At 49.5% G+C, this 21,505-nt stretch overlaps 1 protein-coding gene across 3 annotated transcripts in view; it reads right to left on the minus strand.

The window, feature by feature from the left end:
• Window positions 1–21,505, minus strand: part of dgkb (diacylglycerol kinase, beta) — a 1,346,936-nt gene that overhangs the window by 428,457 nt on the left and 896,974 nt on the right. For all 3 annotated transcript variants that reach the window (XM_072509150.1, XM_072509148.1, XM_072509149.1), the window contains one exon: window positions 483–547. In XM_072509150.1, coding sequence (XP_072365251.1) covers window positions 483–547 — 65 coding nt within the window. The remainder of the gene's footprint in view (window positions 1–482; window positions 548–21,505) is intronic.

A 21,505-nucleotide genomic window follows, 5' to 3' on the forward strand; every position in this document is an offset into this window, starting at 1 on the left:
CGGGCCGGCCTCTCCCCCCCGGGCCTACCTCCTTCGCGCGCGGCCCCAGAACACCAGCGCCATGTTGGCGAGGAGCCAGCGTACGTAAGACGTTCCCCATGCATGTGCAGAATGGCGTGGTCCAACTGTGCAGGATTGGGCTGCCCCAACTGCGCATGCATGGGTTGGCACAGCGCCCATTTGGCACTGCGTAAGGACGCTGGAACGGCATGAACCGCTCCAGCGCCGTGCTGGCCCCCTGTGGGGGCCAGGATAGGTCGTGCCCGGGCCCTGTTCGCGCCATCATGAAACGCGACGGCGTTCACGAAGGCACGAACACTTGGCCTCCATATTGGAGAACTGTCCCCAATATATTAATTGTTTTTCAAGATGAACAGGTCTACAAGGTAAATATGCCAATCCATGATTAACAAATGGCTCATTTCAGTATTAATTCTTTAGTAGTGAGACAGCATGATATTGAATATTATGAGGTATCTTACCTGCTGTTGAACTTTTCAGGATGTTTTTCTCGCATGATATGGAATCTGTGGGCTATTGATGCATCCTAAAAGGACAGCAAAGGAGAACATTAAAGTGATCATTTTCAACTACAAGTTTAATTTTAGAGTTAATAATCATACATTTTCCACAATGGAAAAGAAAATTTAGCAAATGTAGAGCAGCCTGTCTTCTCCCTATTTGCACCATGAATTGCAAGGTAAATTTCACTCCAATATATAAATCACTGAATAGCTCAATAAACTCAGCTATGCACTGGAAGCCAGTGTTCCAATATTGCATTTTACAGTCTTAAAAGACATTGAACGGCCTTGTTGCACTCGGCTCAGGACACAACGAGGCCGTTAAATCTTGCGAGAGGCCTCTCGTGAGATTTGTGGCACTCGGAATGCCTCAGCAGGTTTAACGCGATCTGGTGAGACGAGATCTATTGTTGTGGTCTGGATCTCACACTTACTGCGAGGGATCCACATTTGCATATTTAAGTGAGCAGTTGGCCTCACTTAAATATGTCTGCGCTGAAGTCTCCCAAGGCACAGAGTCAAATTCTCCTTGCCATGACACCATCATGGACCAGGCGTAACAGCACCTGGGGGACTCACCCAGCCCAATGGAAGCTCTGGGTGGTTGGCTTCTGGGCAGGATGGTACCCTGACACTCCCGCTGCGACCTGGACACCCTGACAGTGCTACACTGGCATTGCAGGGTGCCTGGGTGGTATTGCTATGTGGGCATGGGCACTTCCAGGGTGCCAGTGACAAGGTGCCTGCGTGGCAGGTTGCCCGTGCTGGGGATCGGACCCGGGTGTGTCCTGTCCTTATGAGGTGGGTGTCGTGTTAAGCACGTTGAGATAACATGGGCTGCAACTGGATGCAGCTATGGCTCAAGTAGACTCCAGACCTTGAGTTTAGTTCAACTTGATTTATTGAACCTTTCACAGTCAGCACAGTTCTATGTGAGTTCGACACTCTGCTAACCTAGCTGTGATTTCTCTATCTAGACTGAATCAGACAAGCTCTTCTCCACGTGCTGTATGCATTACGTGATATGTACACTGGTCTTACTCTGTACATGTCCCTAGTGGAAAGACGTGGAGTATGAGTGCCTCGTGCCTTTTATAGTGGGAAACCACCTCCCAAGTGTTCTACCTGCTGATTGTTTATGTCCTGTTCCCTGTGCCCATTGGCTGCCTGTTTGTATCTCATTAAGTGCCTGCCGGCATATCATGACAGTGGGGTGAAGGGGGCTAAAGGACCCCCTAACAAGTAAGTTGGGGCATTGGTGGGGGTGGGTGGGGGATCTGTAGGCCGTGGTAGGGGAGTTGAGTGACCAGGACAGCATTTAAAAATGACACCCTGAACTCTTCTTGTACTGACGAAGTGAGCTCATCAGCACAGGAACTGAAGATAAGTGCGGCCTCCGTGGGGCGTTTCTCAAAAGGCTCCCGACTGATAATGCGGACTTCTCGGCGCTGCAGATGCCGAGCAAGCACTCTGTTAAACACACCCGGAATGGGACTCTTTTGTTTCCCCCATAAATTGCGCCCATAGACTTTGGTTCTCCTTTCCTTCACACCGGTGGGATTCTCTGTTCCTGCTGGCATGAGTGGAAATTTGACCGAGTACCAAATTCTCTGTCCTCGCTGGGTAGTGTGGCGGACTCACAATAGAGAATACCGCCCATAACTGTAGAGATGGTGGATGCACTGGCTGTGAAAATTCCCAAGGTTCTAGACCAGTCCCAGTGAATTGGAATTTTGCAAATGTGATACTGTTATTCAGCAGAGGGAGAGAGAAAATAGGGAATGACAGGCCAGAAAATAGGCCAGTTAATCTGATGTCAGTTTTTGGAAAAATGCTGGAGTTTGTTATAAATCTGTTATGGAATCTGTTATTCAGGAAACCTTAACAATGCACTTAAAATATCATAGTATGATCAGACAGAGTCCACATTGTTGCAAAAGGGGAGTCACATTTGGCAAATTTATTTGAGTTTTTGAGTATGCAGACAGTAGCTAAAGGGAAATCAATAGATGTAGTATACTTGAATAAGGTGCCACACAAACATTAATATACAAAATAAATCACATGGAGTAGGGGTAATATATTAACATGGATAGAGGGTTGATTAATAGATAGAAAGCAGACAGCAGGGATAAACAGGGCATTTTCAAATTGGCAGACTATAATTAGTGGAGTGCCGAAAGGATGAGGTATATCCCATTAAAATATAATCTATATTAATGGTTTCGATGAAAACACTGAGTACTCTACCAATGTTTGCAGATGGTACAAAGTTAGGTGGGAATGTAAGCTGTGAGGACACAAAGTGGATGCAAAGACATTTGACAGATTAAATGAGTGGACAACAAGGTAGAAAATAGAGTATAATGTGGAGAAGTGCCAAGGTATTCACTTTGAAAGCGCCAAGGTATTCACTTTGAAAGTAAGGAAAGAGATGTTAAACTTCAAAATGTTTTTGTTCAGAAAGACATGGGCGCACTGATATAAGGAACCCATAGTTTCTACGCAGATATAGCAAGCAATTAAAAAAAGTGAATGGCATGCTGGGCTTTATTACAAGGAGATTGAAGTTACAACTAAGGAAGTATTGCTATAATTGTATAGAACTTTGGTGAGACCATACCTGGGGTACTCGGCACAGTTTTGTCTCTTTTTGTAAGGAAGAATTTACCTTCATTGGAGGCGATATAGCAAAGGTTCACTAGATTGGCCGCTGTGATGAGAGGGTTGCCTATGATGAGAGGCTAAGTAAACTGGGTTTATACTCAAGTTTAGAAGATCTTCCAGCTGTTCGTGCTGGCGGGATCTTCTGGTCCAGCCGATGGTGCACTCCCATCCCGGGTTTGCCGGCAGCCAGGGCTGGATTGAATGGGAAATCACATTGACAGCGGGGAGACCAGAAGTTTCCGCCACCGACCAGCGGCAGGCCGTCCCCACCATTGTGTAACACGGCGCAGGAAGGCCAAAGAAAATTATCTCATTGAAACACGCAAGATTCTGAAGGAACCTGGAAGGATAGACACTGACAGCTCGTTTCCCCTGACTGGGGAACCCAGAACACGGGCCATAGGGATGGATCCATTGCCACCGCCGCCGGTAGCGGGCTCCCCATGCGGTGGAGAATCGAGCGTCAGGGAAAAAAGAGGATCAGCATCTGATGCCGATCCAGTTTGGTGCTCCGGTACCCCACTGCCGGCGGCAGCGAGATAACACCCCATTTCAGAGGAAGGATGCATTTGAATTGCCGGGTCTGTGGTCGCGCATGCGCAAGGGGGTGACCTGCAGCGGCCGCACCGTCCACATAGCGCCGGCTGCTCGCAGACCCGGCCTGCAAAATAATGCCCCCCCTTTGGCCGGCCCACAAGCCCCAGACCACTCCCAAACAGTGTCCCCAGCCCCTGATAACATCTCCCCTGCCAGCGGATCAGCCCTCCCCTGACTGCGGCGGCGCTGGACTGAGTCCGCAGCCGTCACGTCGTGTTCCCGACGGGTGAAACCACATGCGGCCCACGCCGTGGGGAACTCGGTCGGGGACAGAGCATCAGGGGGTGGGCCTCAGGCAACGTCCTGAGGCAGTCAATACGGCGCGTGCCGTACTCTGAGAGTCTGCCACTTCGGAAGGGGTGGAGCATCACAAAAGCGGCGCCGCCCCCGATTTGGTATTGAACGGACATTCTCCAACCTATCGCCGAATGCGATTTCAGCGTCGGCAACCGAAGAATGCCAACCCTCTTCACTCAAACAATTGTGAATCTTCAGAATTCTCCATCCAGAGGGTTGTGGATGCTCCATTGTTGAATATATTTGAGGCTGAGATGGAAAGAATGTTTGGTTTCTCAGGCAATTCAGGAGTATGAGAGCAGGCAAGAAAATGGAGTTGAAGCCCAAGATCAGCCATGATCATACTGAATGGCAGAGCGGGCTTGATGGATTGTATGGTCTACCCTTGCTCCTACTTATTTGCATGTTTTGTTTAACCTACAAGTTATATTGTCATGTGACAATAGGTGTAAATCACTGGATTAATGTCAAAATGTCGGTGTACCTGGAAAAGGAAGGTCAACATTATAACATTCAGCTTGAAAACTGAAATATCTCCTTCTGCAAGTGCAAGTGTGACAACACCATTGCAGGGAACTGAACTCTGCTGTCAGTTCCGAAATACAGCTCCTAATTTCAGTGCTATAGAACAACATGTTCTCAGCTCAGGTGTTTTCCAGCTATTGCAACTGTCACAGGTACAGGTGATAATGACAATTAACTCCTTGGACCGATTTGCCTCTCCTCACACCTATCTGGTGACCTTCTCACCACCTCCACCATCAGTATAAATCGGGCATTGCAACTGAATACAGCTGTATTTCCAGGTCTGAGCTGATTTTATGTCCTGTTTTGGTGTGGTGAACGTATTGCTACTGCAATTCACTACTGTATTGTACTGCACTATGTTGATGCCCCTGTGGGCTCCGCCCCCCTCGGGGGTGGTATATAAACCTGCAGCCTGTAGGCAGCACTCAGTCCAGAGCAGTCGCAGACAGGCACAGGTCTAGCTTATTAAAACCACTGTTCACTTCTACTAATTGACTCGTGTGAATTGATGGTCGCATCAACTTTATAAGCTAAGATATCGCAATGGAAGCCGCCCTCAAACCTGATCGACTGGAACTCGACCCACAGGCAGCTGAAACCAAAGGAATCTTCTCACATTGGCTCCGCTGCTTTGAGGCCTACCTCGCATCCTCCCCCTCGCCCGCCGTCACCGAGGCACACAAGCTGAGTCTCCTCAATGCCCGGGTGAGCCACAGAATCTTTTTACTAATCGAGGACGCGACCACGTACGCAGACACCGTCGCGATCCTGAAAAGACATTACGCGAGGCCGGTGAACGAAGTGTTCGCGCAGCATCTCCTCACCACACATCGTCAACGCACCGGGGAATCGCTGGAGGAATATCTACGCGACCTGAGAGTGCTCGCACAGAACTGTAACTACAAGGACGTCACGGCCTCGCAGCACATGGAACTCGCCATCTGGGACCACCGATGTGGCTGGAGTCCAGTCGAGCTATGTCAGACGGCACCTGCTCGAAAAGGGCGCCCTCGACCTAGAAGAGACGGTGAAACTATCCACCTCGTTAGAGGTAGCCTTCCAGAGCCTAAATGCTTTGCCCTCCGACCACGCGATTTCCTGGTGTACGCCAGAGGTGGGGCAATCACCCGACCTGAGGGTGTCCCAGGCCTGTGTCGCGCGGCTGCCCGCCCAACCCGGGGGGGCCGTCTTGCTATTTCTACGGTCAGAACCAGCACCCTAGGCAGCGTTGCCCAGTTTGGAACGCGACCTGCAGCGACTGCGGCAAGAAAGGACATTTTGCCAAAGTCTGCTTGGCCCGACCCAAAGTTCCAAAATCGCAAGCCCGACTCACAGACTCACAGACCCCGCAGTGTGGCTGCATAACAGCTGGTAACACCCCCTTCTGATGCATCATCCGCCTCGTGCTAGCCGTAGGGGGCGCCATGTTTAACTCGGCCCGACACGTGCGACCGACGGGGGCCGCCATCTTGGTCGCCATCTTGGGACCCCCTCGCTACCACCGACCACGCCGGCTACCCGCAGCTCGGCGCGGCCACTCTCGACCAGTCACGGCCCAAGCACCTCAAGAACTCCATGATGACCATCCTGGTCAATGGGCATGAAACGCCCTGTCTTTTCGACTCCGGGAGCACGGAGAGCTTCATCCATCCGGACATGGTAAGGCGCTGTTCGCTCCAGATTTCCCCCGCGTTTCAAACAATGTCCCTTGCTTCCGGATCATATTCAGTGCAGATCCGGGGGTACTGTGTCACGAACCTCGCTATACAGGGCGGCGAGTACGCCAATTCTAAACTCCAAGTCCTTCCCCATCTCTGTGCTCCTCTCTTGTTAGGCCTGGATTTCCAGTGCAACCTCAGAAGCCTGACGCTGAAGTTCGGCGGACTCCTACCCCCTCTCACCGTATGTAGCCTTGCGACGCTTAAGGTCGCCCCTCCCTCGCTCTTCGCGACCCTCGCCTCCGACTGTAAACCCGTCGCCACCAGGAGCAGACGGTACAGTGTCCAGGACAGGACTTTTATCAAGTCGGAAGTCCAGCGTCTCTTGAGGGAGGGGATCATCGAGGCCAGAAATAGCCCCTGGAGAGCCCAAGTGGTGGTCGTCAGGACCGGGGAAAAGAACCGGATGGTTGTAGACTACAGCGAAATCATAAACCAGTGCACGCAACTCGATGCGTACTCCCTTCCCCGGATAGCGGACATGGTGAATCAGATTGCACACTACCGGGTTTTCTCCACGGTAGATCTGAAGTCCGCATACCACCAGCTTCCGATCTGCCCGGAAGACCGCCACTACACTGCCTTTGAGGCAGACGGCCGCCTCATCCACTTCCTCAGGGTCCCCTTCGGCGTCACCAATGGGGTCTCGGTTTTCCAAAGAATGATGGACAGACGGGCCACGTTCCCGTACTTGCATAATGTCACCATCTGCGGCCATGATCAGCAGGACCACGACGCTAACCTTCAGAAGTTCCTCCAAACCACCCAATCCCTTAATCTCACCTACAACAAGGGGAAATGCATTTTCCGCACAACCCGACTAGCCATCCTTGGCTATGTCGTGGAAAATGGAGTCCTAGGGCCCGACCCCAACCGCATGCGCCCCCTCCTGCAACTCCACCTTCCCCACTGTCCCAAGGCCCTGAAGAGATGCCTGGGGTTCTTCTCATATTATGCCCTGTGGGTCCCCAACTATGCGGCCAAAGCCCGCCCACTTATCAAAGCCACCACCTTTCCCCTGACGACTGAGGCCCGCCTGGCCTACAACCGCGTCAAGGCAGACATTACCAAGACCGCGATGCATGCGTTGGACGAGTCCATCCCTTCGAGGTGGAGAGCGATACGTCAGACGTCGCCCTGGCCGCTACCCTAAACCAGGCAGGCAGGCCCATGGCCTTCTTTTCCCGTACCCTCAATGCCTCCGAGATTCGACACTCCTCTGTCGAAAAGGGAGCTCATGCCATTGTGGAAGCTGTGCGACATTGGAGGCACTACCTGGCCGGTAGGAGGTTCACCCTCGTCACCGACCAATGGTTGGTAGCCTGTATGTTCAACAACACACAGCGGGGCAAGATCAAGAATGATAAGATCTTGAGGTGGAGAATCGAACTCTCCACCTGTAATTACGATATCGTGTATCGTCCTGGGAAGCTCAATGAGCCCCCAGATGCCCTGTCCCGCGGCACATGCGCCAGCGCGCATGATGACCGACTTCGGGCCATCCACAATGACCTCTGTCACCAGGGGGTCACCCGGCTTCTCCACTTCATCATGGCCCACAACCTGCCCTACTCCACCGAGCAGGACTACCAGTTACAACCCCCGGGGAAACGGACAGGGGAGAGGGAGAACGTAACCGTATGGAAGGCCGTCCTTCTGGTCCTACGGTCTAGAAGTCTCCCGGTTTCCCGCTGGCAGGAGGTCCTCCCCAGTGCGCTCCACTCCATTCGGGTGCTCCTCTTCACAGCCACGAACGAGACCCCTCACGACCGTCTATTTGTCTTCCCCAGGGAGTCCATCTCCGGGGTCTCGCTTCCGTCCTGACTGACAACGCCGGGGCCTGTCCTCCTCCGGAAGCACGTGAGGAGCCATAAGTCCGACCCCCTGGTCGAGAGGGTGCAGCTCCTACGTGCCAACCCTCAGTATGCCTACATTGCGCACCGCAATGGCAGGATACAGTCTCCCTCCGGGATCTTGCACCCACTGGTTCCCCAGCGACCCCCCCCCCTACACAACCTATCACCACCAACCGAATCCCTCATGGCGGGCTACTAGCTGCCCCCCTGGGGGTCCTGAACACCGCCCCCGCCCCTACACGGCCTACACCCCCCTTCCCCCATCGCCGACACACCGTGATGAAGCTCCAGACGACACGCGCCCAAAGTCAACGAGTCAAACATCCGTGCCCGCAGCGAAGCCGGAGCTGAGGCGATCACAGAGAACGATTAAGGCTCCAGATAGACTCGATATGTGAGCCCACTTCACCCTCGCCAGACTTCAATTTTTAACAGGGGGTGAATGTGGTGAACGTATTGCTACTGCAATTCACCACTGTATTGTACTGAAGTAGGCCATTTTCCAAGACCATATTTTTATCTCATCTCATCAAACATTCTTCATTTATGAAACTGTTTTATTGGACTGATTGGCACCGTTTAATATTTATTGAACTGTTTTATTGGACTGATTGCCACCGTTTATAATATAATGTGCCCACACTGCAGAAGGGGACACCCGGATGGACATTTGTTTAAATCCCGTTCTGCCTGATGGAAGACATTTGTTCTGCCCAGCAATAGCACGAAGCTGCATCTTAAAACAGCCCCATGGCCAGGAGATCGGGATATCTGCGAGTCAAGACCCTGGCAGTGGGCTCATAGAATCATAGAATTTACAGTGCAGAAGGAGGCCATTCAGCCCATCAAGTCTTGGAAAGAGCACCCGACCCAAGGTCAACACCTACAGCCCATCCCCATAACCCAGTAACCCCACCCAACACTAAGGGCAATTTTGGACACTAAGGGCAATTTTTTATCATGGCCAATCCACCTAACCTGCACATCTTTGGACTGTGGCAGGAAACTGGAGCACCCGGAGTAAACCCACGCACACATGGGGAGGATGTGCAGATTCCGCACAGACAGTGACCCAAGCCAGAATCGAACCTAGGACCCTGGAGCTGTGAAGCAATTGTGCTATCCACAATGCTACCATGCTGCCCTGATATATGGCACAACTGTATTGCAAAGACTTATGAAAGAATAAAATAATATATTAATAAAATGGCCAAGGCAGGCAAAGAAACCAGAATAGAAGAGATAAAAGAAATGTATAGATTAGATTAGCGTCCCCCACACACACAGCAGGACAAAGATGACATTAACACCTCATCTAGCAAACACAGAAACAAAAGCATAGCACAGCAACATACATCGGAGGCCGATTTAGTTAAGGAGATACATCAGGGAGATAATGAGAAACACATTAGAGAAGGGAAGGACACCGGAGCAAGCACAGATAATCTCATCAACACGAACACACTCCATACAGATGCAAATTGACAAGGGAGGGACACCGGAGCGAGCACAGATAATCTCATCAACACGGGGACACACCATACAGATGCAAATTGACAAAGATGCATATTCTCAGTTTAAACCTGTCTGAGAGATCTAAATCAAAACTACCCTTTAACTATTATGTATGAGCAAATGTTCCCGCTCGAATTTGGATTCCTATAAAAATCCAGAGCGAATGTGTAATTGTCGAGATCAACGTGGCCAAGCCACTGTTTCTGAGCTGGCTGCGTGGGTCTCCCTGAAGGCTTCAGTAATTGTACAATAAAGAACAACGCTTTGAACCTTGCCTTGAGACTCGGCCTCTTGACTGTACTGGTACAAGGGATTTTTCCCTACAACAGTACTGTACTATGTTGATGCCCCTGTGGGCTCTGCCAGTGGCTCCGCCCCTCGGGGGTGGTATATAAACCTGAAGCCTGGAGGCGGCACTCAGTACAGAGCAGTCGTAGGCACAGATCTAGCTTATTAAAACCACTGTTCACTTCTACTAATCGTCTCGTGTGAATAGATGGTCGCATCATTTGGGAAATTAAAATGTTCCTGGGAATGGGAAAGCAGAGTTCGCAGAAGGGAGAGAACATATCCACTGCTGTAGGTCTGCAACAGGGTTAATTCTAGCTGGCTTTTTTGGGATACTCTGACAACTGAAATCAATGACTGGATGTCCTTCTCTCCACTGGCCCTTTACAATGCACAGCTTGGGCGGGATTCTCCGACCCCCCACCGGGTCGGAGAATCACCGGGGGGCGGCGTGAATCCCGCCCCCGCCGGCTGCCGAATTCTTCGGCACCGAAAATTCGGCGGGGGCGGGAATCGCGCCGCGCCGGGCCACCCCCCCGGCAATTCTCCGGCCCACGATTCGCCAAAGTCCCACTGCTGTTATGCCAGTCCCGCCGGCGAGAATCAAACCACCTACCTTACCGGCGGGACTGGTGGCGCAGACGGGCTCCGGGGTCCTGGGGGGGGCACGGGGCGATCTGGCCCCGGGGTGGTGACACCAGGGTAGCCTGGCCCGCGATCGGGATCCACCGATCCGTGGGCGGGCCTGTGCCGTGTGGGCGCTTCTTTCCTCCCGCCTCGGCCATCGCCTCCGCGATGGCTGATGCGGAAATGACCCCCACCCTGCGCATACGCGGGGATGACGTTAGCTGACGCTGCCGCTCCCGTGCATGCGTGGACATCCGCCGGCCGGCGGAGTCCCTTCGGCCCCGGCTGGCGTGGTGCCAAAGGCCTTCCACCCCAGCCAGCGGGACGGCAACCACTCCGACGCGGGCCTAGCCCCTAAAGGTGAGGGCATGGCCCCTAAAGATGCAGAGAAATCCGCATCTTTGGGGCGGCCCGACGCCGGAGTGGTTGACGCCACTCCATCCCGCCAGGACCCCCCGCCCCACCGGGTAGGGGAGAATCCCTTATCTTGCAGGAGCTTTGATGAGGATGTCCCTTTTCACGTCTTTCAGTCAGAAAAGAGTGGCCACAATGTTTATAGCTTGCTTTCTGTAGATACTCCTGCCTCTGACGATTTCCTCGAATTTACAATGCAGAAGGAGGCAATTCGGCCCATCGAGTCTGCACCGGCTCTTGGAAAGAGCGCTCTACTTAAGCCCACACCTCCACCCTATCCCCGGAACCCAGCAACCTCATCGAACCTAAGGGTAATTTAGCATGGCCATTCCACCTAACCTGCACATCTTTGGACTGTGGGAGGAAACCGAAGTACCCGGAGGAAACCCACACTGACACGGGGAGAACATGCAGACTCCGCACAGACAATGACCCAAGCGGGAATCGAACCTGGGACCTTGGTGCTGTGAAGCCATAGTGCTAACCAATATGCTACCATGCTGATGATGTGGGAAATGTGTTGTTATCACTCCCACATCAGTTTAAATTGAAATACTGCTGCCTACGCAGCATGGTACCCTGGGAAATGACTGCCAGTGCAAAGGACATGGAAACCTGGCATAATCAGTCTCCACTCAAATTTCCTCTATCCAGCACTCAGGTATTGAGTGAACAGGCAGATGAAATTCAGCCCCTTTATTTCTCATGTGCCTTATAATGACCTTCCTTGAACATGAGGCAGTATTTTCTTAGAAGATGTAGCTCTTGTACAAAGAGTTCAAATATATAAAACATTTAATGCCTTACACATTCTTGAAAGAGATTAGGTGAGTATGAATGGCTGCCTTTGTATGCTGATAGCAAATCAGTCACTGTACACATTGCTATTTTCAAATACAAATTTGGACAAATCACATTACAAATAGGGCAGCACAGTGGCACAGTGGTTAGCATTGCTGCCTCACGGCGCCAAAGTCCCAGGTTCAATCCCGGCTCTGGGTTATTGTCCGTTTGGAGTTTGCACATTCTCCCCGTCTTTGCGTGGGTTTTGCCCCCACAACCGAAAGATGTGTAGGGTAGGTGGATTGGCCACGCCAAATTGCCCCTTAATTGGAAAAAATCATTGGGCACTTTAAATTTCTTTTTTTCTAAATCACATTAGAAACATGCAGAAATATAATCAATTCCCTTTTACTCCAATTTTTCTTTTTTTTCTTTCGAAAATTAATAACTCCCCCTCCGTTTTCTTCAGAATTTAATTTTTGCAATTACACGCAGGTAAATTTTATCCGTGTAAAATGTTGTCAAGAATCCTACTTGTGTAAGAATACATTATGCAAATATTAAGTTACAAAAGACAAAACTGAATGAAACAAAGCATTCTCAAAGATCGACCCGCAGCTACAATAAATGTTTTTCTTTCTCAACTGTCACAATTTATATCCATCAGAACTGCAACCATTTTGGAAATCTGTCGGATTATGTATACTTGAAAGATTGCATCGATGTAATTTAATCAACCTACAAAGCTGTCTAAATTGTGAGTTGAGTGCCCAAATCTAGTTGCATGTTTTCAACCCCTATTGGAGGTCTCATCCAGCCTCCACCTGTATATAAACACCATCATTACATTTCAGAGTAGCACTGTACTTATAGGCTGAATAATATTTCTCATTCTCCCTTCTCTACTCCCATCTGCAGGAATGGGCACAGATCTATGCATATTATTACATAAAGTTAAAATCTTACTGCCAATCAGACTTGGAAGGCACTCAATCAGATGTCGCAGTAAGATTAATGGAATCAGTAGTTTCTGTGAACAAAGGGTAAAAATCAGATACAATGCCCTGGACAGTATATATGCATCATTACGATTTACAGGAGGAAATGACTAATTTCCATTGACAGTGTAATCACCGGTGAGGGCAAGTTTATGTGACTTCTGAAACTTGTGCCAAGGGACTATTGGGAGGGAGTAATCCTCTAGATACTGCAGTTAGCAATAAGTAATCCTGTGAGACTAATAGCCTTTTTTAGTTGATTTATCGAACGTGCAGTACATTCAAGCACATGTCTGTGAAACAAAGAGACCATGCATCGGTCTCCACTACTAAAAGAATACACAATGGCTTGTTGACAAAATATTGGGGGGGTCCTCCGTTGCCTACCACCAATATCGAAGTTCCCGATGCGGCGGAGAATTCTGTGTCGGGGAAAAAATTGGATTGAGATGCTGCAGTCCCCTGCTGGCAACAACATTGAAGTTTGCACCCTGTGCCAGGAGGAGGATGCAAATGGGTCAAAATGACCCAAAATGAACCTGACCTCTGAGCCCGGATTCACACGCGGCGTGGATTGGTGCAAGTATGTGCCAGTGTGGCCCTAACGCAGTGGACCTCACGGTGAGCCAATTGGGTAAAGTATTTCGTATGCCTGGATTGTTTATTTTCATTTCCCTTCACCGTGAATGTATCTCAAGTAGCCTGCTTTAAACCTAACCGCAATGATTATGAACGTCAAGGAGATAAGTGCTTTCATTACCTTTTTTTCTCAGCACAAAGTTGTCATAATATACATCTATGTATACAATGGAGTGTAGACAGGCAGTGATTGACACACAGGATGACCAGTAAGCACACAGAACAGAGCAGCCAATCACCAGACAGGACACGACCACTATAAAGCCAGAGGGCACCAGTTTTCCCGCTCTCTTGGGACCCAGTCTCTGAGACAGTCAGAGCTTTGAGCTAGCCAGTGCCTACACCATGTGGTAGCTAGGTTAGTCTGGTCAGGCTAGTGTCAGGTCTCCAGTCAAGTCAGCATAGTGTCACCCCACAGTTGAACATGTATAATAGTTTGGATGTTGAATAAAATCGTGTTGCATTTTACCAAGTGTTGGAGGTCACATCAAGTGCAGTTCACCTCGACCCAGCCTACCCAACACATCAAAAGTGCTTAACAGCTTTTGATGTGGTCAGGAGCTGTTAATCATAGCTAAATGTTCATAAACCTTGCAGTCATGGGCGGGTTTTCTGATGTGGATGGTTCTCTAATATGGGGGGTTCTCTGATATGAGGAGGGCATTGGTGGAGGATCTCTGCGATGGGGGCTCTGGAGGGGTCTCTGAAATGTGGGGGGGTCTCTGCTGGGGGTATCTGGTGGGCGGGTCTGGTGGACGGTCAGTGGGGGAGGTCAGGTCATCCTCATGTGTTGCACTGTGGGAGGGGGTGACTCAGAAATTGCTGTGGTGGGGAGGAGGGGGGATGCCCATACTTGTCAGCGGGCGTGGGGGTGACAGAATTTGTGTTGCAGGGGGGCAGAAGCGGGACCTTGCTATTGGACCGCTGCTCAAAATGGTGGCCTGCAAGCGGGATTCGCAATGGAATCCCTTGCGATCCCTGCCATGCATAAATTTGACTCACTCCAAGTGCTGAAGGGAACCACAAGCGATTCAGCTTCGGCAGGGGAACAGTCTCCCAAACGGAGAATCCAGACCATTATCTCATCTGCACAACCAGGCTGAGTTCTGTTGGACATAAATTGCATAGGGCTAGACTTCATTATATAATAATGAACAGAATATAGAGTTTGCAATGCATAAAAAGCTCCAATATGGTGGTATTGACAAAGTCAAGCCATAGTCAACTGAGCTGAAGAAGCCTGAACAACAACAATTTGCTTTTTGAATAGTGTCATTAACACAATAAAGTGTCCCAAGACACTTAGACGCAGCCTAGGTTAAGAAGTAGGCTAAGAATGCCTTATGAGGGGACTAAGGGGGAGTATGGGCAGAATGGATTAAATCAAAATATTCAGACAAGCATGCAGGAGGGCTGCTCTTGGTGAATTTTGCAAGGCAAAACAGCTGCTTTTTTTTGAATAAGTCTCCTGTTGCAGGTATCAAAAACAAACCTGTTTTTGTGGTACAATAAACCCTTTGCTTTGGAAACAAATGGCTACAAAAAGCAATGTGAACAAACCTAGGCTACACAAAATGGAGAATCCTCATGTCCATGGTGACCCACAAAGTAGTGAGGAGGGAAGTGTAAAACAACTTTTTCTCCTGAATACTCTGACTGGTAAAGTTGATGCTCAGCTACCTGAATCTCACTGCCAGGTGGGACAGACTGGGTTGTTCATATAGAGCAGTGATGGACAACCTAGGCTAGTGATTGGGCCACATGAATGGCCCTCCTTCATCTCAGTGGGCTGCCAGTTTGATTCAGGCACTAATCATGACCCCCATCAATAAGATTAAATACATTTAATACACACTGAATATTTCATAACCAGTTATAGAAAATACTTAATCATTCATTAGTAGAACTATCAACTTCAAATGGTAAAAACAAAATAAATATTTACGCTTATCTTTCTTACATCATACTCCGTGCTCTATTACGAAAAGAGGGAGCGCACGGCTCTCACAGTCATTGAGTGCAATCAGCATGCACCTCACTTCACTTGCCCTTGCATTACATGCACATTATGTTAGTGCACAGTAGGGAAAAAACACACATGGACAGAAACCAGCGGAGTATGAAAACCCTGTGTAAGGACAACAGTCAGCAAAATGTCTTGCGGGCCACACTCAGAACCCTGATGGGCCGCACATGGCCCATGGGCCACAGGTTGCCCACCATTGGCATGGAGTAATGTTGGCAGCTTTGCCCAGTTCAGAAGCACCGACAGACTGCTCTCATGAATAATCCTGGTTGCCTAAATGGGGTGTCTAACAAGAGCGGCATGGCAGAAGAAGACCAAAGCGGCTGCACATCCTTTCCTTCTCCTCCAACTAGGATCTGGAAAGATTTACAAGTACCTGGCAGAAGACTGATACCCCACAGAAAACATGCTTCCAATTATTGCAAGATCATCATATGGTCCTGCACCAAGTGTTTCTAAATCACAATATTCCCAACAGGGCCACACTATAGAACCTTAGCTTTCCACTGCAGATGTACCTTCCATTCACGGAGCACTCATTCCCAGCCTCAAGTTAAGAAGTTGGACAAGAAGGATAGACATAGTTAAGAGTCATTTGAGCCTTGATCTAACTGAACGGCAGAACAGGCTCCAGGGGTTGAATGGCCTACTCATTTTCCTCTGTAACTACACTGTATATAGGGGCAATGAAGAAGTAGGAGTATAATGGGTTAAATCACATTATAAGTATTAATAATGTTACGAACCCTTGGAGACCAACAAACCTAATGAACCAAATTTACGAAATGAACCCAACAATAAAACCAATTAACAAATTTCACTTTTCAAAACTAATACTGAAATAATCACACTCAAAATAATATAAACAAAAATGAATTAAAAGGAAAATTGTGGTCAATTATAAGCCAGGAATTACACGTTAAATGGCAGATGCAACTGAAAGACAGAACTTACAAAGTTACTCGCCAGGGATTCAGCACTATTTTCAGCTCGAAGTTCTTCAAAACTCTAGGGCTGGATTCTCCGCAACCCTGCGCCGAAATCTTGTTTGGCGATCGGGCCGGTCCGATGCAGGGACGCACGGCCGATCGCGGACCTACATTACGGAGCTGCCTCCACGGTCTGACTCCGCCAAGGCGCTCGGCACAGCCGCTGGAGGCCACTGCCGTGCGCCTGCACGGACCCGGAACCGGAAGTGTCGGGGCCCATATCCACAGCCGAAGCTGCGTGGAGCACTCTGAGTCCCTGCTGGCCCCCTGAAGGTACGTGAATCGGCTGCTTTTTGTTTCAGGAAACCCGGGAGAACAAAGCCTGCGTTTTTCCTCCGATGTGGGAACATATTCCCATTTTGGGAGAATCCAGACCCTTGCCTTTCTTATGGGTAAAGCCAATTCACAGTGTTACACCCGTTCTGATAACATAGATATAAACGGCACCGACTGACGGTGTTCGGACTCCCCAACATGGGTCTGCGACACCCTTTGGGACACATCCGGTAGACCGGTAGTGGCAGGCACAGTCCGGGGACACCCCGCAGAATTTCTTTGGGACACAAAAGGGTCCCGCACCACGCTCAATTCCTCCACGATGTTTCAGCGAGACACATGGCCCACCACGGACACCATTACTCTCAGTGGCTTTACAGCAGGGACACATCACAGCCCCTGTAGCGATCCAGATGGGGAACATTAAGACTAAACACGCCATAGTGCTGGTCGACCTACCCCAGACAGCCGAACACATTTTAGGTATTGATTTTATTGGCTCCCACAATCTATCATTTGATCCAATAAACAAATGTGTGTGGAGAATGGCAAAGGCAGCACGAGCCACCACCACGCTCACAGTTGGAGACTATGAAAATAGAATTAGCGCAGTAGGAGACTTCTGGTTCGACCCTCGAGCCATTAGTCAGAATAAATAAGTTAGGGAAGTCCTGCAGCAACACAAAACAGCATTTGCACAGCTTAAGCACGACTGTGGCAAGATCGCTGGCTTGGTGAACATGACAGGTCCCGACCCCAGACCCCAAAAGCAGTACGGTTTTCCCCAAGAAGCAGAGGAAGAAATCTCAAAAGTTATTCAGAGTCTGCTTGACCAAGGCGTACTTCGATCAGTAGCCTCCACGAACAATTCCCCAATTTGGCCCGTCAGGAAACCCGATGGATCATGGCAACTGACCATCGATTATCGGGAATTAAACAAAGTAACCCTAGTAGCAGCCCCCACCGTAGCCATGAGTCCCGAGACCATGCTCAAACAGGGATTACAGTCAAAAAAACTTTTCGGTTTTGGACATTAGCAATGGCCTTTGGTCCATTCTATTGGATATAGCGTGCCAATATAAATTTGCTTTCACCTTACAGGGACAGCAATATACGTGGACGTGCCATCCACAAGGCTTCCACAATTCCCCCTCCATTTTCCACTGACAGCTGGCAAATCGTTTAGCAAAGTTTTCCCGACCTGATTGTCTGGTACATTATGTAGATGATTTGCTTTTACAGACGGACACAAAGGGAGAGCACATTTCACTTCTCGCCGAACTATTAGGACTCCTTCAACAAATTGGCTGTAAAGTGAACCCCAAAAAGGCCCAGATTTTACAGGAAAAAGTGATTTACTTAGGAACAGTAATCACACATGGCAAACGCGAGATCGAGCAGAAACGAATCGACTCGATCGTCAAATTACCCCTGCCCCATAATGTCACAGCCCTCCAGTCATTTCTAGGACTGGTTGGTTACTGTAGAAACCACATCGACGGTTTTGCCACAAAGGCAGCGCCCCTATCCGAACTTCTCAAGAAGCAGGCATCTTGGGAATGGCTTCCAAGCACACGGATGCTGTGGATGCATTAAAACGAGCCCTCAGCACAGCCCCCGCATTACAGGTCCCAGATCCACTCTCCCCGTACGCAACTGAAGTTGCAGCCACCGACCAAACCCTTTCGGCCGTGCTCCTCCAAGAACGCCATGATCGATTAGGCCCCGTGGCATACGCCTCACAAGTATTAGATCCAGTCGAGCAAGGATTTTCTGCCTGCGAAAGGCACCTGCTCGCAGTTTTTTGGGCAGTACAATACTTCGCCAACATTACAGGACTCAACCCCATCACCATTTTAACTGAGCACAGCCCAACACAACTCCTACTGATGGTCGACTTAAGGATGGCACAGTCAGCCAGATTCACGCAGCCCGATGGACCCTTCTCTTACAGCGACGGGACATAACAGTAAAGAGGACAAAGACATACACTTTCCTCGCCGATAATTAACACTATGCAGCCACCCCACATGAGTGCGAAATAATAACCACAAAACACAATACAGGACCCTTTGTTCCAAAGTCAGCTCTCCCGAAACCAGGAACGACACCCCAGAGACACCAGCCCACAGACATAGGTGCACCCCTTAGGATTTATGTGGATGGCTCCTCCACAGTTTTAAACGGAAAAAGGATTACCGGTTGCGGTATTTATGTAGAGGACATGCAGGGACGCACGTTAGAAGAAATATCGTTAAAATTGCCAGGACATTTAGGCTCACAGGCAGCAGAACTAGCAGCCGTAGCTTATATTGTCGAGCACCCCGACTCGTTCCCAACCCCAGCCGACATATATTCTGACAGTTTATATGTCTGCAACAGTTTGACCGAATTCTTACCACTGTGGGAATCTAGAGGATTTGTTTCCGCAGGTGGAAAACCCCTACCCTCAGCCCCATTACTCCGGCATATCCTACAGACAGCCAAAGATAGGAAATATGGCATTAATAAAGTCTGTAGCGACCATCGTTCTTCCCCCCTTGGTAACATTAAGGCAGACGCCCTAGCAAAGCAGGTTCCAGACACGGTCACCTTTGGAACCCCCCCGAGAGCGCGCGGTTCAGGTCTCGCAGACCAACATTCAGGATTTAGCAAAGGCCCAAAAAGAAGACGCACAGCTCAGGGAAGTTTTAAATGGCAACTTCCCAGCCCCCTAAGATAAGTACAAAAACACATTGACAACACATGACGGTGTTATTTTAAAAGATGGAATTTATGTAGTCCCCATCCAGGACAGGATTCAGATTATTTGCCAATTCCATGACAACCATGGAGATCAAGGAATAGAAGCTACCCTAGCCCACCTCAGACCTCTCTGCTGGTGGCCCGAATTAAAAGCCAATGTGACACACTACATTGAAAACTGCTTAATCAGTGCCCAGAACAATCCGGACAGATACGCAAGAAAAGGTCAGCTTAGCCACACCCTAATGGCCCCTGGACGAATTTGCAAATTGATTATATCGGACCCCTACCCCCCTGCAGGAATGGTTTTAAATATGTGTTGGTGGTCATCGACATCGTCACAAAATGGGTGGAAGCCTTTCCATCCAGAACAAACACAGCTAAAACGACAGCCAAAATCCTCACTCAGCACATCTTTACAAGATGGGGACTTCCACGCAGCGTAGAGTTCGACCAAGGCTCCCATTTTACAGGACGGGTGATGGAAAACGTCCTTACAATTTTCGGAATCAAACAAAAATTCCACATTGCATACCACCCCCAGTCAAGCGGCATAGTAGAAAGAATGAATAGGACTTTAAAAGCTACCCTCAATAAAATGGTGCAACAACACAATAGCACCTGGGACACAGTTCTCCCCTTTGCACTGATGTTCATAAGAAATACGGTATCCACGTCAACAGTATACACCCCCCACACCCTCGTGACCGGACGCCCCGTGAAAGGGACAGAATATTTGTTAGGACTGGATTTGGCAATCCCTGCAGTCACTGCCCTCACCCATGAGAAAGCAGTTCAACAGATTTTAGAGAATGTGAAAGCAGCCCAGCTTGCAGCAGCTGTTAGACTTGGGACACGCAAGAAGCAAAGCAAAGTTTCCTTTGGTAAGACAGTACATGCCACAGAGTTTGTAGTAGGGCAGCAAGTGATGCTTTCCCTAGACAACCCCAGTTCATTCCTTTCCCCGAAATTTGCCGGACCGTACTCCATCTCTGATAAAGTCAGCCCCTCTGTATATAAAATCACATATCCTAATGGCAAGTCTGCATGGTTCCACATAAACCAGCTCAAGGCATATGGCTCGCAGAACAACCATTCACACCACATCCCGCTTGCAGCAGCAGACGAGCACGCCCCGCCCACGAATGACTTATTCCTACCCTCCCCCAACCAGTCCAGCCCATCCTCAAACACGACTTCGACTCCACCCCCAGAGGCACGATTCCGCCTCTCCCTTCCTCCAACCAGCAGCGTCACCGATAGCAACAGCGATAGCGACAACCCCAGCACGCCAAGATACAATTACACCACTGCACTAGGCCCCACTCACAGCCACTCCGAACAAGATTCCAGCGACCCCTTTGAGATCATGCACATTAAAGCCCCTGATCCAGACCCACCCCCCCCGACGATTATGGATTGCCCCCTAGCACCTCCAACCTCGACACAAAACACTGGCACCGAGACAATTCGTTCAGGCTCATCCGGAACGATGAGATGGACCCCAATTCGCCCCAAGGAGCTTTGGCACAACTACTCCAGTCACGAGTATGGCAACCGGGAGACGATGATGACTTAGAGTCTGACTCCCACCAAACGAGCCCCTTTGCGACTCTGTTCGTTATAGAGCAATGAGGTGTCCAGATGATGGTAAAAAGGAACCGATGGAGATTTACGGTGTCCTTTCTGATGGAACCTGCACGATTTTTGTAATGTTTGTGTGTTACGTTAAATGTTTGTTACTATGAATGTTAAATGTTATTTGTGCACTTGAAGTTTATTCATGGCCCCACACCACCACTCTTTTAAAGCCCACTGGCAGTTAAAGCAACTAGTTTCTCGGCAGACAACCGATCATAACTACTCTCCTGATTTGAAGATAATCACGAGAGGCAACATCCACGGCGAACACAAATTCTTACCGTTCTTGTCCGGTCGCTCAGGCAGTGGAGTAACGGCACTGGTCCCCGCCCTGCCTGAGGACCCCCATCTGGTCAGATGCGCTCGGTAGAGCACAT

The sequence above is a fragment of the Scyliorhinus torazame genome, chromosome 6 (assembly GCF_047496885.1).
Source record: "Scyliorhinus torazame isolate Kashiwa2021f chromosome 6, sScyTor2.1, whole genome shotgun sequence".
In the NCBI taxonomy this organism is placed as follows: domain Eukaryota; kingdom Metazoa; phylum Chordata; class Chondrichthyes; order Carcharhiniformes; family Scyliorhinidae; genus Scyliorhinus; species Scyliorhinus torazame.